Below are 20,507 nucleotides of genomic sequence, written 5' to 3'. Positions count from 1 at the left end.
TAAACTTTAAGAAACTTGCTTTCCTCAAATTTATTTTATAATGAATCATACTGATTATATATTGCAGTATTCCTTCCTTGCTATTATCACCTCCAAAATGACAAATTCTGCTTAAGCTGGTGTTATTAATACTTATTTACAAACTTTGAAGAAAAAATACGAATCCTTCCAAAAGGAAGTATGTACACTTAAAGTGACAGGCTGACAGTCAAATCTCCCTCCTGATAGATGCAGGTATCAAAGCATTTAATTCTGATCTTTCTTCCTCTTTCATTCGAAATAGAATCACTTTCTTTTGCAAAGATGCTTTGTTCATCTAATGACAGCCTGAAGACCACCCCATAAAATACTGCTGGAACAATCAGGAAAGGGATAGTTAAGAGCTCCTTTTACATGGCATTTCACTTTATGCCTTAAGTACACTATATCAAAGGTCTGTTCAAACTAATACTTTCTTGGGGCGCCTGGGTGGCTCAGTGGGTTAAAGCCTCTGCCTTCTGCTCGGGTCATGATCTCAGGGTCCTCAGATGAAGCACCGCATTGGGCTCTCTGCTCAGCAGGGACCCTGCTTCCCCCCCTCTCTCTGCCTGCCTCTCTGCCGACTTGTGATCTCTGTCAAATAAACAAATAAAATCTTTAAACTAATACTTTAGTACTGGGCAATTTGACATGATGGGTTGACAGGTACAAAGAGTTGCAAACCAATCACATGTACAATGCCATTCTACCAACTACGCCGTTTTACCTGAAAGTAGAACATATGCAAACAGTAAGAGACGGTGAAATTGAAAAATATGTAGAGGAAAGTAACTCAATTAACAAAGGATACTGCAACAGCCAATTAATAAACATAGAAAAAAAGCCCAACTCTACCAATAATCAAAGAAGTGCAAAGTAAAACAATGAGACACAATTCTTCAGCTGTCTAACTGGCATGAATGTGGCTTGGCATCAAGCAAACAGAGCCCTCTGCTGATGAGAACTAATTGGGGAGTTTTAATTTCAGGAAGTTTAAAGCTATGTATCAAGAACTGAAAAAAAAATTTTTTCTTATCTTTTAAGCCAACAATACCACTTCTAGAAATTTATCTAAAACAATAATACATGCTCCAATCTTCCATGATGACTATTTTAAAATCAGAAAATAACTTATTAAAAATTTTGATCTGGTAACCGTGTAAAAATTTGCAAACACAAGTGGAGGGGGAAAAAGACTAAAACACCCTAAAATATTAATGGTATTCAGTGGGATGGTATTTTCTTTTTTTCCTAATTTAAGTTTACATAACTTGCATTAATTTTAAAGGGAAAGAGATTAAAATCTATTGATTTTCAAAATGAAACACTTTGTGTCTGAGACAAAAATGCATTTCTCAACTTCTGATTATAAATATAATAAAATAATATACAGAACCATCATTATCAGATATAGCTCATTCATGGATTAAACCTTGTCTCTGAGTTATCAAAAATTTTCAAAATTATTAAAACATTTTTAAAAATAAATTTAAAATTTTGTCCCTTTAAATATTTATAATACCTGATGCCCTTGTGGATATAAAACTCAAATTTGAGAAATCACTATCTTTGTATTTTGTTGACCTCTGCACATTAAAGAAAGTATCCCTTTAGTTACTGACATACTTTACCGCCAAGCAAATTCAATTTACTTTCCATAGAATCAGAAGCCCTTTGAAACCCAAATCGTAGCCAATTTTCAACCTGCTTAGAGGAAGGTATAGAGACAAGACAGTCTGGCATTAACACGAACTATTCCTAAGATGGAGCAAATTTACAAGGCTATTGAAACAAAAAGTCAAGAAAAAGAAACCATTGTCTCCCTGCTCCTACTAAGCAGTCTTTCATTTGACTTAAACACTAGAAAATCGTTCCATTTATTTCTCCACAAAATTCACTTTTCAGATTTCTAAAGATCCCTAAACCAGATATTTTCTTTCTTTTTTAAAAATTAACGTACAATGTATTATTTGCATCAGGGGTACAGGTCTGTGAATCATCAGTCTTACACAATTCGCAGCACTCACCACAGCACATACCCTCCCCAATGTCCATCACCCAGCCACCCTATCCCTTCCCCCTACCCACAGCAACCTTCAGTTTGTTTCCTGAGATTAAGAGTCTCTTATGTTTGTCTCCCTCCCAATCCCATCTTGTTTCATTCCCCCTGACCCCGCACTGACACCCCCCGACCCTGCCTCTCAAATTCCTTGTATGAGATCATGATAATTGTCTTTCTCTGATTGACTTATTTTGCTTAGCATAATACCCTCTAGATCCACCCACCTCATTGTAAATGGCAAGATTTGTTTTTTTTTATCCTAACCAGATATTTTTACAAGCAACATAGCTGCACAGAATATTCTCAAGTTCAAAAAAATTTTTCATACTTTTCCTTTATCTTTACCTTACTACATCCTCCTACAAACTCTCCAAGTTTTCTCCTAGTTCCAGAATTTGGAGTAATGCTTTACAAAATACACACCTATAAGTGCAAATAAAAATTGTGAATATTAGGGACGCCTGGGTGGCTCGGTTGGTTGGACGACTGCTTTCGGCTGGGGTCATGATCCCAGAGTCCTGGGATCGAGGTCCGCATCAGGCTCCCAGCTCCACTGGGAGTCTGCTTCTCCCTCTGACCTTCTCACTCATGCGCTCTCTCACTGCCTCTCTTTCAAATAAATAAATAAAATCTTAAAAAAAAAATTGTGAATATTAAATATGAAACTATTTTGAGTTGACTACTTATTATATCTGTGTGCATTAAGGAAACAGAGTATTGGTGTGCCTGGGTGGCTCAGTGGGTTAAGCCTCTGCTTTCTGCTCAGGTCCTAATCTCAGGATCCTGGGATGGAGCATCAGGATCTCTGCTCAGCGGGGAGCCTGCTTCCCCCTCTCTCTCTGCTGCCTCTCTGCCTACTTGTGAGCTGTCAAATAAATAAATAAATAAATAAAGTCTTTAAAAAAAAAGGAAAAGAAAAGAGAATATGGCAGGGGCATCTGGGTGGCACAGTTGGTTGAGTGTACAATTCGGTTTCAGCTCCAGCCATGATCTCAGGGTCTTGAGCCCGCTCTGCCCTCAGTGCAGAGTCCACCTGGGACTCTGTCTCCCTCTCTATCTCCCTCTCCCTCTTCCGCCAGGGCTAAGCTCTAAAATAAATAAATAAATCTTTTTTTTTTTTTTAAGATTTTATTTATTTATTTGAGAGAGAGAGATCACAAGTAGGCAGAGAGGCAGGCAGAGAGAGAGAGAGAGAGAGAGAGAGAGAGAAGCAGGCTCCCTGCCGAGCAGAGATGCGGGACTCGATCCCAGAACCCCTGAGATCGAATGACCTGAGCTGAAGGCAGGGGCTTAACCCACTGAGCCACCCAGGCGCCCAAATAAATAAATCTTAAAGAAAAAAGAAAGAAAATAGAACATGGCTATCAGTTTAAACATCCTCTGCATTATTCCACACTTTTTAATTATATCACCAAGCCCTATTTGTCACCCTTTGCTGCTGGCAGAACTAATTTTCTAAGTAGTTAATTTCTCACAACTTACTCTGTCAAGTATGCCCTTAATTTATTCTTCACTTAAGAGTAACTCTGCTATAATTTCCAAGAATCTACCCTTTACCCAAAAAAAATTTTTTAAGTAATCTCTACACCAACCTGGCGTAACACCCCTCCACGAGATCCAGAGTCCCATGCTCTACTGACCCAGCCAACAACCAGAGCCCCTCATTCAAACTTCCCACTTTAGAACCAAGGCTGGTCTCTTTAGCAGGGCTTTTAACCCATTCAGCTCCAGCTCAGGACAATAGGTCATTTTTTCAGTCCTTAGCTACATTTTGGTTCACTGAACTCCGATCAATCCTCCACTTCTTTTCACTTGATCAAGAAATAGGCCAGAAGGTGATTTTAAGAAATGGCAAATATTTTCTCTATGTCATTGTTTACTAGCAGATTCCAGATTGCAAAATTCCTTTTCCTGTGCCTCATACTAGTGAACTTTGTGTCCCCCCCAAAATTGTCTTCAAACAGTTTTGTGAGGGGTGCCTGGGTGGCTCAGTAGTTCAAGTGTCTGCGCTCAGCTTGGGTCATGATCCCAGGGTCCTGGGATTGAGCCTCACAAGGGGTTTCTTGCTCAGCTGGGAGCCTGCTTCTCCCTCTCCCTCTGTCCCATCTCTCTCTTCTCACTCTCTCAAATAAATAAAATCTTTGAAAAAACTTTTTTTTGTGTGTGTGTGTGTGAATTAAGTAATTTTCTCCTAGACTTCAACTGAAGAAATAAAAATTAGTTCCTGGATATAAAATCATTTGATTAGAAGAAAAAAAAATTATTCCATATTTAATGTATTTCATTTATAACCAGTTCTTTCCACAAAGTTGTGATGAATGGATTTATGCACAAGTACGGGACTAAAAATGAAAATGTTAGAATTTATAAAATCCTCAATTTAAAATTTTGTGAATATAAATTAGTAAAAGAAATATAAATGCCTAGAAGTGCATTTAAGTTTTAAATATGGATTATCTATGCATGACTCAAAAACTTACCAAACTTCATTATTCTTAAACTTCTACAAATCCTTCCAGAAGTATACATTATAGTGTACTTGCTACCATACTTCAGATGTAAAAAAGTTGTTAGTGAGCCCTCTCCCCTCATAAACACTCCAGCAGACAAAGAGCCACTGCTTAAAAACCTCCAGCGCAACCATGTGGGGCAATGGACTGGGCTCAGATGGGTACTTAAAAATACTCTGTAAAGTCGCAGAACTGCCGTATTACCCGGTGTGGCCTTGGTCAATTCACACCATCTCTTCCATTTCCCTAACTTCAAAATGAAAAGAATGGAAAGACACACCTATAAAAAAACCTCTTAGCCCATTAGCTGGCATCTGGCTGGTAGTTAAGAAGCAAATGCAGGATTCCTTTCCTATCCTTCCCTGGATTACTTCTTAAAATAGCATGTAAAAACTAAAGATATCCTATAAAACAAACTTAGAACTCAAGATCAACAAAATAATTTACAGAACCACTCAGCAGCTACTAGGGACTATTTTCAACGGAAAGAAAATCAGATCAAGCAACAAAATAATGGAAATGATGTGCTAAAAACTAATGTTTTCCTATTCATATACCATAAAACTCACCCCTTTAAAGTATGCAATTCAGTGTTGTTGTTGTTTTTTTTACTATATTCAGAGTTGGGCAGCCATCAACATTATTTTGTTTTAGCATACTTTGATCCCCTCCAAAAAATTCTATACCCATTCCTCCCTCCCACCAACCAATAATCTACTGTCTCTATGAATTTGCCTATTTTGGTATTAATCAATAATTAGAGCCTTTATAAAGATTTGAACATATCTCCAATGAACCCCAAACCTGGCTCTCCTTTCCAAAGTGACTTATCATTCAGCATCTCTTAATTAAGGTGAATAAGGTGATATATGGCCATTAAAGTCTGAAGAGTATTTTATGCTTCCTAAAGGCTTAAATGGCTTATTACTGTAAATTTCCATATTATAGGCTTCCTTTAAGCAGCATATAATTCCACTTCAGCTAAAACTCCGCTCTGACAAAGTCAAAAGGAGGGAAAAAAGTAGAATACTCATGAAAAAATGCATAAAGATATCTTAAAAACACTGCAGAGGGAGAGTGAGAGACTACAGAGCTGGTCCACTATTGTTCTCCAACAGCATACGGACAGTGGGACAATGGGAGAAACTAACATAGGTCAGGCAGTCAGTGGGTAAATTGTCTCTGAAGACTCTAAACACAGTAATAAAACTGACTGAAATCATTCTGTCATCACTGAACACTAGCAATTCTAAATAATATCAGGTACAAAATATTCCTTCCCAGAACACACGTTGACTGAGATGTTTAGGTTTTAATCTATTGCTCTGGTTACTGTTAAATTTCAACAATATGTAAGCATCAAATTTATACATTTTTACTACATGTCCTTTACTAAGCCATCTACTCTAAGTAGGAATTCATTAGGAAATCCCCCAGTTATGCGGTCAGTGCCCCAAACATGCAGATTCGCCCTACCTGTTCATTTGGAGAGTCACTACAAAGAGATTTAGTGTACACAGCCTGCACTCAGGCTCAGTTTGTTTCTCCAATCCTATGGTTCCCATATACGTGTGTGTATGTAGTTAAAGAGTACATTCAAAATATGATAGCTGAATGCAATTCTCCTTTCTGAGATCTTTTTTTCTGGTATAAGTATTTACAAACAGCCAGTATCAGCCTTGAACAAAGGTATAGTGGAACACAGAGCTTGAAGATCCACGAATAAAAATCACGGAGAATGCCATTACTACTTAACAAAATGTAAGGAAGCAGACATTTACACATAATTTAAAGAACGTTTAACTAAAAGAAATCTACACTGAACTTTTTGGTGGAAACATTTCAGTGAATTTTTTTATTTTTTTGGGCTGAGGAGATATTTGAAAGTCACTACAATCAATGTGGAAGAAAGACATTCTAGATTTCTAGAATTTATTGTGAAGTGGTTTTTTCCCCTAAATTTCTAACCAAAGATAATTTATGTTTAAGACTCCTTAACTAGTGTTTATCTGTTGCTTTACTTACAACTTTTCATAATTAAAACCAATAAAAGTGTTCTTCAATTATAGGTGAAGACTGATCAAACGGGCTCTAACGGTCTATGAACACAAATATGTGGAGATCACCTTGACAGTCAGCGATAAATACGCAGAAGGTAACGATTGAAGAGAAACTGGAATATCCTAGTAAGTCATTATGACAGACCAGTATGTAGGTAAATTTTTCTACTTTTCCCCCAAAAAAGTATCAATGCAATTTAAAAATATTAACCTTTTCCCACTGTAATATATATTTGCAATTGGCATAAAGTTCAGGTTACTTTCTTGGCCATTCTCATGATTATTTCTGGAATAAATTTTGTTGTAGAAAAGGGATCTATTAAAAAGAAAAACTGTGCTCCGGATGTCACCTATGCAAGGCGTGCCACTGCTCAACAGTCTCTTCCAACTAGGATTACTGACCTACATGGGTTTATACCAAAATCACCAATTATCCAAACACAAATGATAACTTTCAGAAGAACATGGATGGCTCTCTACTTTTCACTGAGCCCTGCTGTCACCAGTACCGCCTCCCACCCTGTGACTCCACCTAAAGCTTAGGTTCTAATTCTTAACTTCGCTCCAGAGTTACATTGGATTTCTTGCAGAATTCACTATAAGTCAATACAATGTGCTTCACTGGACTATCAAAGTTTCTATACTTATGCCTTAACAAGCACCAGTAAGGAGCTTTAGATATAGAGCAATGAAATGTAATCAATAAACCATGCAAATATTTAATAGGACAAAGGTGACCAGGGTATAATAAAATTATAATACTGTTTGTGAAATCTTATTCGTTTTCCAAAAAAATCATGGTAGTACACTGTTAGTCACATGTAATATTAACAAAGAAATGTAGACATGTCTCTTCAAGTCTAAACTTTCAACAGATCATTTTAAGGCCTAGTCCTACCAAAATCTACTTTTTCTTGTTCTATAGGAACAGAATATTAATCAACTAATGTTACCAAAAATTTAAACCAATAATGGGTAAACCGCTTATTCTATATAGCCAATAATGTAGTGTAGCTTGTTTTTAGCTCATCATTAAAGATGTATGCTGTTGCTCTGAAGTATGCTTAAAAAAAAAAAAAAAAAAAAGAATCTGGCATATTATCTCAACAAATGTTATGAATAATACTAAGGTTCATCATCTTTGTAACAACTTTTTTCCTACCATGTTACTAAAATATATTTAAAACAAGATTTCAATGTGTGCAGAAGTTACCTGGAATGCTGAAGTAAATTATATTCACTTGGGTTCCATGGCAGAGAACCTACAATTTACATCTGGCAAAAAACACCCTACCCCAATACCAACTACCATCTGTCAATTTTCTGCCACGTAGTTCTAAGTCCTGAATTATTTCACAAGATTTATAAGCCAACTTTTCTAGGATTCCAACTTTTCTCTGAATCAGTTCCTTATCGTGTCCATGTAATTTTTTCTGAAACGTAATACTAAATGAAAGGCCAGACTTCCAGGGTAGGGGACATTTTCAAAAAGAACATCAGTGATAAATGCTGCAACAGAAAGCTCTGAAGAGCCAGCGTTATTACACTCACCGTAAGGCCAGACCTCTACCGTTGCTAGAGATGAGCAATTCTCTTAGAGTCAAGAAAAAGGAGAGGAATACCACAAGAACTTTTAATATCTAAAACTCCTGTGGTAACAGCATAACATGATCAAATGAGTCAAGGGAAAAAACCTCCAGTTTTACTTCAACTGTGGCCTAGTCCTCTACGTCTCTTCCACACAGTAAGAATCTTGTGTCAACTCTTTATCCACTGCTTTAGACAGACCTCTCCAAGGACGGAATGATCAAAAACAAGTGAAGACGAACATTAACAGATAAAGGAAAAAAATACTTAAAGTATCTTCATATAATTTAAATTCTGGAAGATAACCAGACGTAGTAATCAATAGGTAAAACATACAACAGTTCATACACAAAAATTTCCAGTGGGAAAACAAAGGGGTGGCAACTCCCCGCTGAGATGTGGAACACAACTCCTCCTTCAGGATAACGTGGTGGTCCAAGACTGACAACCCAGTGGTTAAGTGCATCAACGTAAATTCATACATAAAATATTCATAAAACTTAATTAGTCTGAGTTTAAAGATAAAAATGAATGCCAAAGTTCTCATGTTTTCTTCTTGCACTTCCAACACAGCATTAGATGTACACCACCTCAGTAGCTTAGCGCTGTAGTTCTCTAAGAATAGTCTGTGGATCCCTGGGGGTCTGAGTTCCTTTCAGTGGTCTGTGAGGTAAAAACTGTTTTCATTTTAATACTAAAACATTTCTTGCCCCTTTCATTCATTTTCTCACAAGTGTACAGCAAAGTTTTCCAGAGGCTACCTGATGTGTATAATTGCAAGAGACTGAATAAAGAAGTACATGAGAGAATCCAGGTTTATAAACCAAAGTTTAAACGAGATTTGCAAAATGTAAAACAATGTCACTTCTCATTTTCTGGGGGGAAACACTATTTTTCATTTAAAATGCTAAAAATGTGTTAAAATATAATGGGTTTGTTATTTCAATAAATGCATTTCTCAGACTAAATTTCTAAAATGATAAATATCCCAAAGATTTATGATATATATATGTACGCTATCAGCCACAGATACAAAAGCTCTCTGTAGTCCTGAGAACAGCTGTCCCAGAGAAACTCTTATACAATGCAGACATGTTTGAGAAAGTTTACTGCAGTGTTTGTCAGCAACAACTGAGAAGCAACTTGAATGTTCATCAACTGGGGAAGCAGATACATAAAACATGGTTTATTCAAATGACAGCATACTACCCAGCATTAGAATGAGATTAACAATGTTTGAGGGGAAAAAACCCACAAAAATGTACAATATACCACTTACAGATATCAAAATACAGATTATATATTATGTACCACAGATTGATACTAAATTCATTTTGATTGCCTCTGTGGGAGGAAAGGACTTTAACTTGTAATATTTTAAGTTTAAATTAAAAACACTTATAATAGTAACAACTGTCCATTCTTGTTATATTGTCTCTACCCTTTTTTATATTTTAATTAAGCCCTTTTTTAAAAAAAGATTTTATTTTAGAGAGAGCCTGCACAGGTGCCTGTGCTAGTGGGGGGACGAGCACAGGGAAAGGGAGAATTTCAAGCAGACTCCATGTTGAGCTTTGAGCCCAATGTGCTTGATTTCAGGACCCTGAGCCAAAATCAAGAGTCTGGTGCTTAGCCGACTGAGCCACCCAGCTGCCCCTAATTAAACGTCTTAAAATCACAGATGATGCTCCCCTCCCAAAAGTATGGGAAGATACACTCTTTTTTTTTTGGGATTAGAGAGATTGGTTAAAGGCTAAAAATGAAATCAATGTATTAAAAAATCCAATCTATAACTTTTATTCATTCAACAAACTTACAAAATGCCAAACTCTTCACATTAAGGAGTATATAAACATAGCAGAAAACAATTAAGTATTGGCTATAATTGGTCACTCATTTTTTTACAACATTTTTTTTTTTTACAACACTTAACAAACTGCCTCACCGTAAAAGTCCTCTGTTTAATGGGTGTCTTTAATAACTTCATTCTTTTTATCTCCCTTCTTGTATCAGAAATACTGACCTCTTTTACCTGTGCTGATCTGTACTGCTCCTTTTATCCACAACTGTGTTCTAAGCAAGCCCTCTTATTTTTAAATGTACTACTCTACACTTTCCCTCCCCCAACATGCTCAAACTTCTACTCCCATCTGAGACCAGGGCTTCAACATCACTTATTAAGCTAAGATCACATATATGCTATATAAACATACAAATGGCCTACCATTAGTTCCTACTACACTGTTAACTGTACTTCTTTCCCTTCATTCTTGAAGCAACTTTGTCCTTAAATCCCTCAGAACCAAATTTCTAAAAAAGACTACATTTATGATCTTTGTTTCCTTACCTCCTTTAACACCATACCTTACTTCAGATCCCATTACTCTCAAATTTTAGTAGCTTTTTAAAGTCTTTTCTTTTTACATTTTTTTGTTAATTATTTTTATCAATATATAATGTATTATTTGCCCCAGGGGTACAGGTAGCTTTTTCCCTAAGTCTTCACGTCTGACCACTCCGCTGGTATCATACAAAATATTAGCTTCAGGCAGCAATTAAGAGGAGATGTGCATTCAAATCCCAGCTCTACCATTAGCTAACAATCTGCCCCCGGGCCAATTATTATTTAACTTCTTTGAAAATCAGTTACCTCACCTGTAAGTGGATGTCTATGCAAGGTTGTGAGACTATCAGATATGTATTTATAAAATGCCTGATACACCACAGATGCTTAGTAAATATTAATTCCTTTTCTCACCCCGGCACACCCTCCTCCTCAATTTTCTCCAGGGCACATCTGAAAGTGACTCCCAGATGTCTTCCTCAATTTCTTGGTTGCTTCCAAGTTGGAGTCCTACATGCCCAACTAACTGCTTGCCAAAAATTTCCACATGACTTTTCCACTCAATCTCAAACTCAACCTGTTCAAAAACCAAACATATTTCCTCTTCCACTAAATATGCTTTTGATGACTGCTTGATTTGTGTTAGTAGCATCACCACTTTGCCAGCACCTAAAACGTGGGGGTAAAAGGTGCTTATAACCCTTTCAGATGGCAGGTGCATGGAATCCTCTGGCCCATATCCTTCCCCTCCTCTCCTTGCCACTACAGATGTGCCAAGTTCAGATTTTACTCAATTCTAGCTCCATCCTCAAAATGCCCATCTCCCTCAAATCTCTGCCTTCTACAATATATATACACAAATGAAGCAGTTTTCTTTTTTTTTTTTTAAAGATTTTATTTATTTATTTGACAGACAAAGATCACAAGTAGGCAGAGAGGCAGGCAGAGAGAGAGGAGGAAGCAGGCTCCCTGCTGAGCAGAGAGCCCGATGTGGGGCTCGATCCCAGGACCCTGAGATCATGACCTGAGCTGAAGGCAGAGGCTTAACCCACTGAGCCACCCAGGCGCCCCTCAAGCAGTTTTCTTAATTATATCACCTCACTACTTAAAATCTTCAGCTTACCCAGAGCCTAAAAGTGGAACTTAAACACATTAGACAGACATGAAACTTGTCATGCCCCAAATTACTTAACCACCTTTTACTTTCCAGTAGCCTTTGGAATCAAACTACTGTTCACTCCTCAGCACTGCTGCCCTTCAATCACTACTTTCTACACCTTCTGAAATCCTAAAACTGACTCCACCTTCTCTTGCCAAGTCTTTGCTGATCCCCCCCATAGTCAACCTTTTTAAGGGCCCCAAAGGAAGCTATTCTATCACATGTTAAAGTTATTTGCATAAGTCTTGCGTCCTCTATTCTATCAGGCTCCTAAGAGACAGAGATCCTTAGTAGCACCACAGTATTCAGGACACAGCTTCGTAGCTGAGCTCGCACTTAAAAGTTTATAAAACTAAGTTAAGACTTGGGAGACTTGAGGTTACAGGAAAACCAATAACATTTCATGAATGGGGAGAAATAACTGAGAAGTACTGCAAATCAAACAGCACAAGAGGATGAATCTTAATTTGTCCAGAAAGTTTCTTCAGAAGAAAGTTAGAACTGGCAACACTCACCTAACATAATGTAATTTGGAGTTCATAAAGAGTAGGAATGGAAATAAAAATTTGAGCAGAAAGGTGAACAATGACAGGAAAATTCTCATTTTGTACATTTAAAAAAGGTTAAAACACCATTTTCCTTTTTTGAGAATTCACTACCACACCTTATTTTGTTTTTTCAGAGTAAAAACTCCTGCTCACACTTTTCCAGAGCATAAGATATTTTGCTTAATGTCAACTTCCACATTGTTTAACTGAGAATCAAATACTTCTGATCTTAAGAATACTCGAAAAATCCCCTTCTTCGTTCATCTTGGAAAAGAAATGTACTTATGATCTTTAAAAAACTGCTGTACCATTTGTAAAATTCTCATGCATTCAACCATTACTTGCCTCCTATGTTGAGGGGAGTAGGAAAGAACAAAACTCCCTGTCCTCATACAGCCAACATTCCAGTGAATTTTGCCTTCAGGAAACCAAGTCAACTTCCAAACCTGAAATCTTTGGAGCATTCTCACAAATTCTCTAGCCATCAAACATTAGAAAATGTCATCTCCTTATTTTGAAAATCACCACACTGTCCAACGCCAGTTGCTACTCCAATTAAGACATTTTATGCACTCATCGGTTGAAGACAAATAATTTCTAGGATAATCTGTAAGGCAATAAAAGATCCTCCACGCAGTGTTACTGGAGGATCCCATTTTAAGGCTATTACGGCAATGCAAATCTAAAGGAAAGTTATCGCACGTTAATTCTGTTACAAGTGAAATTACAAAACCTTATTGTGAGATACAAGTTTTTAACGCCGCAGCAAGATGTCTAGAGCTACAGAACTACATCTGACTTTTTCAATGCTGGGTTTCTCTCTAGTGTTTGGAAAAGGAAAATAATCCAACTCAACACAGGACAACAATTTCCATTCTGTAACTGCATTTTAAATGGTCAAGTCCCCTCCCCCCAAGTCATTCTGAAGAAGAGGACGTGTGGACTCTAGCTCCAAAAAGAGCACCTGGAATGACTTGAGATAAAACTATAGAGCTTTAGGGCGGCAGGCAGCTTTGTTCCCGGTTTTGGGAGGTTTTCACATGTAAATGTTCCCCTAGAAGGGAGCCGCGGATTAACTACCGCGGAAGAAGTGCGAGGGTGGGGGACTGGAGGCCAAAGCCGGCTTTCTACCGGACCGAGGCGGAGCAAGTACTCCTCTCCCATTCAACTTTTTAGGTGTCACGTTGGGGCCACGGAGCCCACGAAGAGGATTGCGTTCATGACTGGAAATGATAGAGCCACCCCTCTTCATTTGGGAACCCCATTTCCTAAGTGTGTGCATCCCAGGAGAAGAGGAATGAACACCCTCTCCAACTCCTCCTCCCCGACCCGGGATCAGAGTCCAGCCGCCGCCGAGACTCGGCCTGAGCAACAGGAGAGCCGAGGCCGCCGCTCCGCCAGCCCAGCGACCGGCAGATGCTCCCGCTCCCCCGCCCCCAACCCCACACGCCCGCCCGCGCTTCTTTCTTAGCCCCTTGCTGGCTCCCGGCACTGCGAAGCCAGTAACGGGGCTGGGAGCAGACAGCGAGAGAGCCTGGACCTGAAAGAGGGCGAAGTTAGAGGTACCAGCGCCGAAGCGGGCTGGGGGACGCCGGAAGGGGCGAGGGGGGCAGCCCGAGGTCGCCGCCCGGGGGTGGGCGATGGGGGAGGGGTATAGGGTCGGTTCCCGTGGCCGCCGCGACCTCTCCCGGACCACAGGCCGCTCCGCGCAGGCCCCGCCGCCCCGGAACCCGGGCAGGAAGCGTCCCCACCCCGACCAAAGCTTTAAATCTCCGGCGGCGGGAGAAACGGAGCCCCGGCTCCCGCGGCAGGCCCGGCACCCCCCAGCCCGGAGCACTCCTCACCTCCTGGTTGAAGGCGTTGACGGCGTCCATGTTCGCGCTGCGGCGGCGGCTGCTCCGGGCCCGCCGGTCACATAGACCTCGCGCCGCGGCGGAGCGGGGCCGGGGAACCGGCCGGGACTGAGGGGCGGTGGGAAGCGACGAGCGGCGGAGCTAGAGGCCGGGCAGGAAGAGGCTGCGGCCGAGGCGGCGGGGCGGGCGGCAGAGGCGGAGGGTGGCGGGCCCCCTCTCAGTCCCGTTCGGAGGATGAGGAAAAGGAGGCGGCGGTGGCGCTGGGCTCCAACATGTCCGTTTGGCGGTGGCGGCTGCGCTCTGCGTCTCGCTGACACGGCCCCCCGCGCCCTCACGCACTAGCCCACACTGGCCCGACCGGCGAGCGGGCGGGCCTCTCTCTCCCTCTCGCCAGCGGGATGGCGGCAGCGGCCCGAGTCCACGCCGCGCGGGGCACCCTGGGACGGCTCGGGCCTCCCAGCTCTTCCTGTGCCCGGCTCCCGCCCCGCCCCGCCCCGCCTCAGGCGCGCTGGCCCCGCCCCCCGTCCCGCCCCCGTCCCGCGCGCCGCGCGCCCGGCTGCTGGCGCGTGACGCCGGGACGCCTGGCGCTTTCCCGCCGGCGGTGGCGGCTGGCCCGGGAGACAGCGCGGCAGTGAGGCTGGGCCCCGGCGAGGGCGCTGGGGAGCGCGGGACCCCGGAGTCGGGAGGCTGGCACGGAAAGGGCCCGCGCACACGCGCGCCCCTGTCCGACGCGGCGTTCCCCGGTGCGTTTTTGTGCCGTTCAGCCCAAGCAGGCCCTGCGCCCGGCCCGGGCGGGAGGGCGGGCACGGACCCACTTGCTCTCCGCTGCCTGGAACAAAGGGCGCAGGGTTTAACCTCAGCCCGCTGAGCGTGCATTTGCAGGCGCCCGTGCAGCCTCTGCCTGTGCAGCCCTGTCTGCTCTAACTGCGAGAGTGAAGCCCTGAGAAGGAAGTGCAGGCAGTGGATACTCTAAGGAACCCCGGGAAGCCCTCTGTCGCGGGATTCGCTAACCCTTGCTGCAGATTCCCCCAAACGTTTCCTTTTTGGTGGAAGCACTTTGCCCCGGTTCACGTGCCTCGAGTACCAACTGTGTGCTGGCTGGCGACTCTGCTAGGTTCTGGGGATATGGAAGTAAAAGGCAATCTTTCTGCCGGCAGACCGCTCAGTTTAGTGGGGAGGGCAGATAAGACCTAACGCATGATAAATGTTAAGGACGGAGACCCAGGGGGAACAAAGAAGAAAGATACCCATCCGACTAGACGTCCAGGAAGGCTTCTCAGAGGAAGTGGCACCCAGGGTACATCTGGAAGAAGAAGCAGCTGTTGGAGAAGAAGTTGTGGAGTGATTAAACCTGATGAGTACTTTGCCATCACCTTCCCCTGAGGAGGACCCGTGAAGCTTAGGGGGTGGGGTGGACTGAGAGGGAGTGACTGAGACCAGGTCCCGAAGATCCTCTGTACGCTTACAAGGAGTTTGGATTTTGTCCCTGAGGCAGTGCGGAGGCAGACAGGTTTTAAGGGGAGGGTGGTGTCATGCCATGTGCTCTTTCAGAACGAAGGTGTAGCAGCAAGAGTGAGGTCACAGAAAGCATGGCTCTAAGCCCCAGGGGATACCAGGGACTTAAGGCAACAGAGTGGAGAAGGAAAGACAAGGTCAGAATTTTAGGAAGTGGAATGAACTGCCTGGGACAGAATGACAGGTTGAGGAACAGGGAGTTGTCACGGAGCCTGCTCAAGGTTCTGGTTGGATGAGAGTTATGTGTGGTGGATTTGTAAGTCAATTTGGGGACTATGGGGAGGAAGGAATGGGTTTGAGTGAAGGTAGAATGATGGTAAACACCTGTAGATTCTTTACCGTGTGCTGGAGTCTATGCAATACACAATTCCGTGTTATTTAATCTCTGTAACAGGCTTCTGTTTGAGGTGGCTATCAGTAATGCCTTGTTTCATAGTTGAGGAAGTGAGGCCCGATTCTATTAACATGCCCAGAGCCACATGATTTCCTTCTGGGGCTGGTGGAGTTCGAGGTGCCCCTGGGGCACATAAGTGAAGATGTCTAGGAGGCAGTTGGGTAAACACCTGTGGAGTCAGGAGAGCTGGCTGAGAGCAAGCGGAGACCTGGGAGTCATTAGCGCACAGCCAGGGGTGGGAGGATCTAAAATAGGGAAAGCAGGCGGGGAACAGAGGTATGGAAGGGGGAAGAAGCTGGGAGAAGAAACTGAGAAAGAAAAGACCAGGAGACCAGGTCTCGTGCTGAAGATAGCAGGTGGCAAGACATGGACTGGAAAGTACCTGACAGCATCTAGGATCCCAGGAGGGAACGCTGGCAGGAGTGGGTGCGGACAGAAGCCAAACTGACGTGCATCCCAGAGGGGAAGGCAAAAGGAGATATTTCACGGACACTTGGCTGTGAAGGCAGGTTGTAAGAGCATCAAGAGAAAGCTGCAGGATGAAGGAAGGGTATGCCTGTGTCTTTTATTTTTTTATTTACTTTTTAATAATTTTTTATTATGTTTGTCACCATACAGTACATCATTTGTTTCTGATGTCATGTTCCATGATACATTGTTTGCATATAACACCCAGTGCTCCATGCAATCCGTGGGCTCTTTAATACCCATCACCGGGCTCACCCATCCCCCCCCGTTCCCGCTCTGAAACCATCAGTTGGTTTCCCAGAGTCCATAGTCTCCTATGGTTTGTCTCCCCCTCTGATTTCCCCCACTTCATTTTCCTCTTCCTTCTCCTAATGTCCTCCATGCTATTCCTTATGTTCTACAAATAAGTGAAACCATATGATAATTGTCTGTCTCTGTTTGACTTATTTCACTTAGCATAATCCCCCTCCAGTTCCGTACACATTGATGCAAATGGTGGGTATCCATCCTTTCTGATGGCTGAGTAATATTCCATTGCATATATAGACCACATCTTCTTTACCCATTTGGCTGCTGAAGGGCATCTCGCCTCCTTTCATAGTTTGACTATTGTGGCCATTGCTGCTATGAACACTGGGGTACAGATGGCCCTTCTTTTCACTACATCTGTATCTTTGGGGCAAATACCAATACTGCAATTGTTGGGTTATAGCGTAGCTCTATTTTTAATTTTTTGAGGAACCTCCACACTGTTTTCCAAAGTGCCTGTACCACCTTGCATTCCCACCGATGGTGTAAGAGGGTTTCCCTTTCTCCACAGCCTCTCCAACACTTGTTTCTTGCCTTGTCGATTTTTGCCTGTGTCTTTTAAAATGAGAGAAATGTAGTCTTAATTATTCGCTGCAGGAACAAACAAAATTGATCCCAAATATTCTTTTTTGACAGAGATCACAAGTAGGCAGAGAGGCAGGCAGAGGGAGAGAGGGAAGCAGACTCCCCACTGAGCAGAGAGCCCAGCAGTCCGGATGAGCCCCCCGCATCGAGGCAGGGAATTCATCAAGATTGTTATGTAAGATATCTTTTCTAAAATTGAAAGTTATGAAAATCAAGTCTTGGCTGAAGTGAAATGAACCACCCCAGTCTGACATTTGCCCATTCATTTCATTCGTTCATTCACGAAATAAATATGACAGCTTCTGTGATGGGCACTGTGCTAGGTGTTTAGGAGACCATGGTAAACAAAAGCAGAAGTTCCTTTCTCCCGGAACTACTCCCCCAGAGTCTAACACCTGGCCCTGAGGTTGAGCATTTTTTCATATGCATATTGGTCATTTGTTCACGATCATGTCTTGTGAAAATAAAGACAGTTTATTTATATTTCCCAACCACTGTCTATGTCTTTTATGTGTTTTTCTTGCCTGCACTCACTAGTCCTCCAGCAAAATGTTGAATAAAAGTAGTGAGAGTATCTTGTGTCTGATCTCAGAGGCAAACATTCTTTCCCCATTACCTAGGTCATTGTCTATAGGTTTTCCGTAGATGCCCTATAACAGGTGGAGGAAGTTCCCTTCTATTAGTTTCTTGAGAGGTGGTTTCGTTTTGTTTTTATTTATTATTTTTTTTATTTTAAAAGATTTATTTGTTTTAGAGAGAGAGCGAGAGAGCACACAAGCAGTGGGAAGGGCAGAGGGAGAGAGAAAGAATACTTGAGCAGGGGTGCCCGAGTGGTTCAGTGGGTTGGGCCTCTGCCTTCGGCTCAGATCATGATCTCGGGGTCCTGGGATTGAGCCCCACAATGAGCTCTCTGCTCAGTGGGGAGCCTGCTTCCCCCACCCTTTCTGACTGCCTCTCTGCCTACTTGTGATCTCTGTCTGTCAAATAAATAAATAAAATCTTAAAAAAAAAAAAAAAAGAATCCTTGAGCAGACTCCCTGCTGAGTGTGAAGCCTGCCCCAGGGGTTCATCCCAGGACCCTGAGATCATGCCCTGAGCTGAATTCAGTTTGTAGAGATTCTGTCAAGAATATTTCCTTCTATGTTTATGAGTGATACTGGTCTGTAGTTTCCTTTCTTGCACTGGTTCTGATGTCTGAGCAGCCCGTCTTCATCAAATGAGTTGAGAGCAGTTTCCTTCTTAATTTTCTGAGTTTGTGTAGAATCCGTATTATGTCTTCATTAAGATTTTGTTAGAATTCACCAGTGAACCTATCTGGGCCTAATGTTTTCTTTATGAGAAGGTTTTATATTCATAACTTAATTTTTTAAATTGATACAGGGCTCTTCAAATGTTCTTTCTACTTGTTGGGTCAGTTTTGATAATTAATATCTTTTGAGAAACCTGTCTGCTTAAAGGTTGACAACTTATTGCCATACAGTTTTTTATACTAGTCTCTTATTGCCCTTTTATTTTTTAATTTTAAAAAAAATTTAAAAAGATTTTATTTATTTATTTGACAGAGAGGGAGAGAGCAAGCAGGGGAAGGGACAGAGGGAGAAGCAGGCTGATGGAGGGCTTGATCCCAGGGCTCTAGGATCATGACCTGAGCCAAAGGCAGACACTTAACCGACTGAGCCACCCAGGCAACCCTCTTATTGCTCTTTTAATGTCTGTAGTGATGTCTCCTTTTTCATTCCTGATGTTGGTAATTTGTATGTTCTTTTTAAAATTTTCTTATTCAGTGTAGTTAGAAGTTTGTTTTGTTGATCTTTTCAAAGAAACAGCTTTTGATTTTATTTTTATGTATTTTTTAAGATTTTATTTAGTTATTTGACATACAGAGAGAAATCACAAGTAGGCAGAGAGACAGGCAGAGAGAGAGGGAGAAGCAGGCTCCCTGCTGAGCAGAGAGCCCTATGCGGGACTTGACCCCAGGACCCTGAGAGCATGACTTGAACCCAAGGCAGAGGCTTAACCCACTGAGCCACCCAGGCTCCCCCAACTTTTGATTTTATTTTTTTTAATTTTTTAAAGATTTTATTTATTTATTTGACAGAGAGAGAGATCACAAGTAGGCAGAGAGGCAGGCAGAGAAAGAGGAGGAAGCAGGCTCCCAGCTGAGCAGAAGGCCTGATGTGGGGCTCGATCCCAGGACCCCGGGATCATGACCTGAGCCGAAAGCAGAGGCTTTAACCCACTGAGCCACCCAGGTGCCCCCAACGTTTGATTTTATTGATTAATCCTACTACTTGTGTGCTTTCTGATTTATTAATTTTCACCATTACCTTATTTATTTTCTTCCTTCTGCTTGCTTTGTATTTAATTTACTTTTCTAGTTTCTTAAGTTTGGAGGTCTGGATCACCGATTTGAGACATTTTTTTCTTTTGTAATTTAAGCATTTAAAACCTTAAATTTCCCTCTCAAAACTTAATATGTTGTGCTTTTCATTTCCATTTACTTCAAAATATCTTGCAATTTCCTTTATGATTTCTTCTTTTATCCCACATTTATTTAGAAATGTATTGTTTAAAAAATAACTTTAAGTCTAAAAAGTATTTTAAATATCTTAAAAAATATTTCTGTTATTGATTTATAATTTTATTCCATTGTAGTCAGAGATCAGACTTGTGTGATTTCAGTCCTTTTGACTTTTTTGAGACTTGTTTTATTCCTCAGCCTATGGTCTCTCTGGATGATTGTTCCATGTACACTTAAAAATAATGTTTATTATGCTGTTGTTGGATGGAATGTTCTATTAATGTCAATTGGGTCAGGATGGTTGATAGTATTGTTTAAGTATTTATCTCTTCATTTTCTGTTTACTTATTCTTGGTCACTGAGAGAGGAGATTTGGTATCTTTTCCTATGATTATGGATTTGTCTATTTCTCTTTTCTCTTTTAAAAATGTATTTTATCTTTATTTATTTATTTATTTATTTATTTTTGAGAGAGAGAGAGAGTACATGAGCAAGCACCAGTGCAGTGGGGGCAGGAGCAGAGGGAGAGGGAGAGAGAGAATCTTAAGCAGGCTCCATGGCCAAGGCAGGGCCT

The 20,507-nt window shown here is 41.6% G+C and overlaps 1 protein-coding gene across 3 annotated transcripts in view; it reads right to left on the bottom strand.

Moving 5' to 3' along the window:
- SCAF4 (SR-related CTD associated factor 4) overlaps positions 1-14,574 on the bottom strand; it is a 67,275-nt gene extending 52,701 nt beyond the window's left edge. For all 3 annotated transcript variants that reach the window (XM_032865440.1, XM_032865442.1, XM_032865443.1), the window contains exon 1: positions 14,133-14,574. In XM_032865440.1, the coding sequence (XP_032721331.1) occupies positions 14,133-14,162 (30 nt within the window). In that variant the 5' untranslated portion in view covers positions 14,163-14,574. The remainder of the gene's footprint in view (positions 1-14,132) is intronic.
- Positions 14,575-20,507: the final 5,933 nt, after the last annotated feature.

This window comes from Lontra canadensis, unplaced genomic scaffold (assembly GCF_010015895.1).
Source record: "Lontra canadensis isolate GAN:19392208 unplaced genomic scaffold, GSC_riverotter_1.0 scaffold29, whole genome shotgun sequence".
NCBI lineage: Eukaryota > Metazoa > Chordata > Mammalia > Carnivora > Mustelidae > Lontra > Lontra canadensis.
Note: the sequence above shows the minus strand (reverse complement) of the source record. Positions and strands in the feature narration are given on the sequence as shown.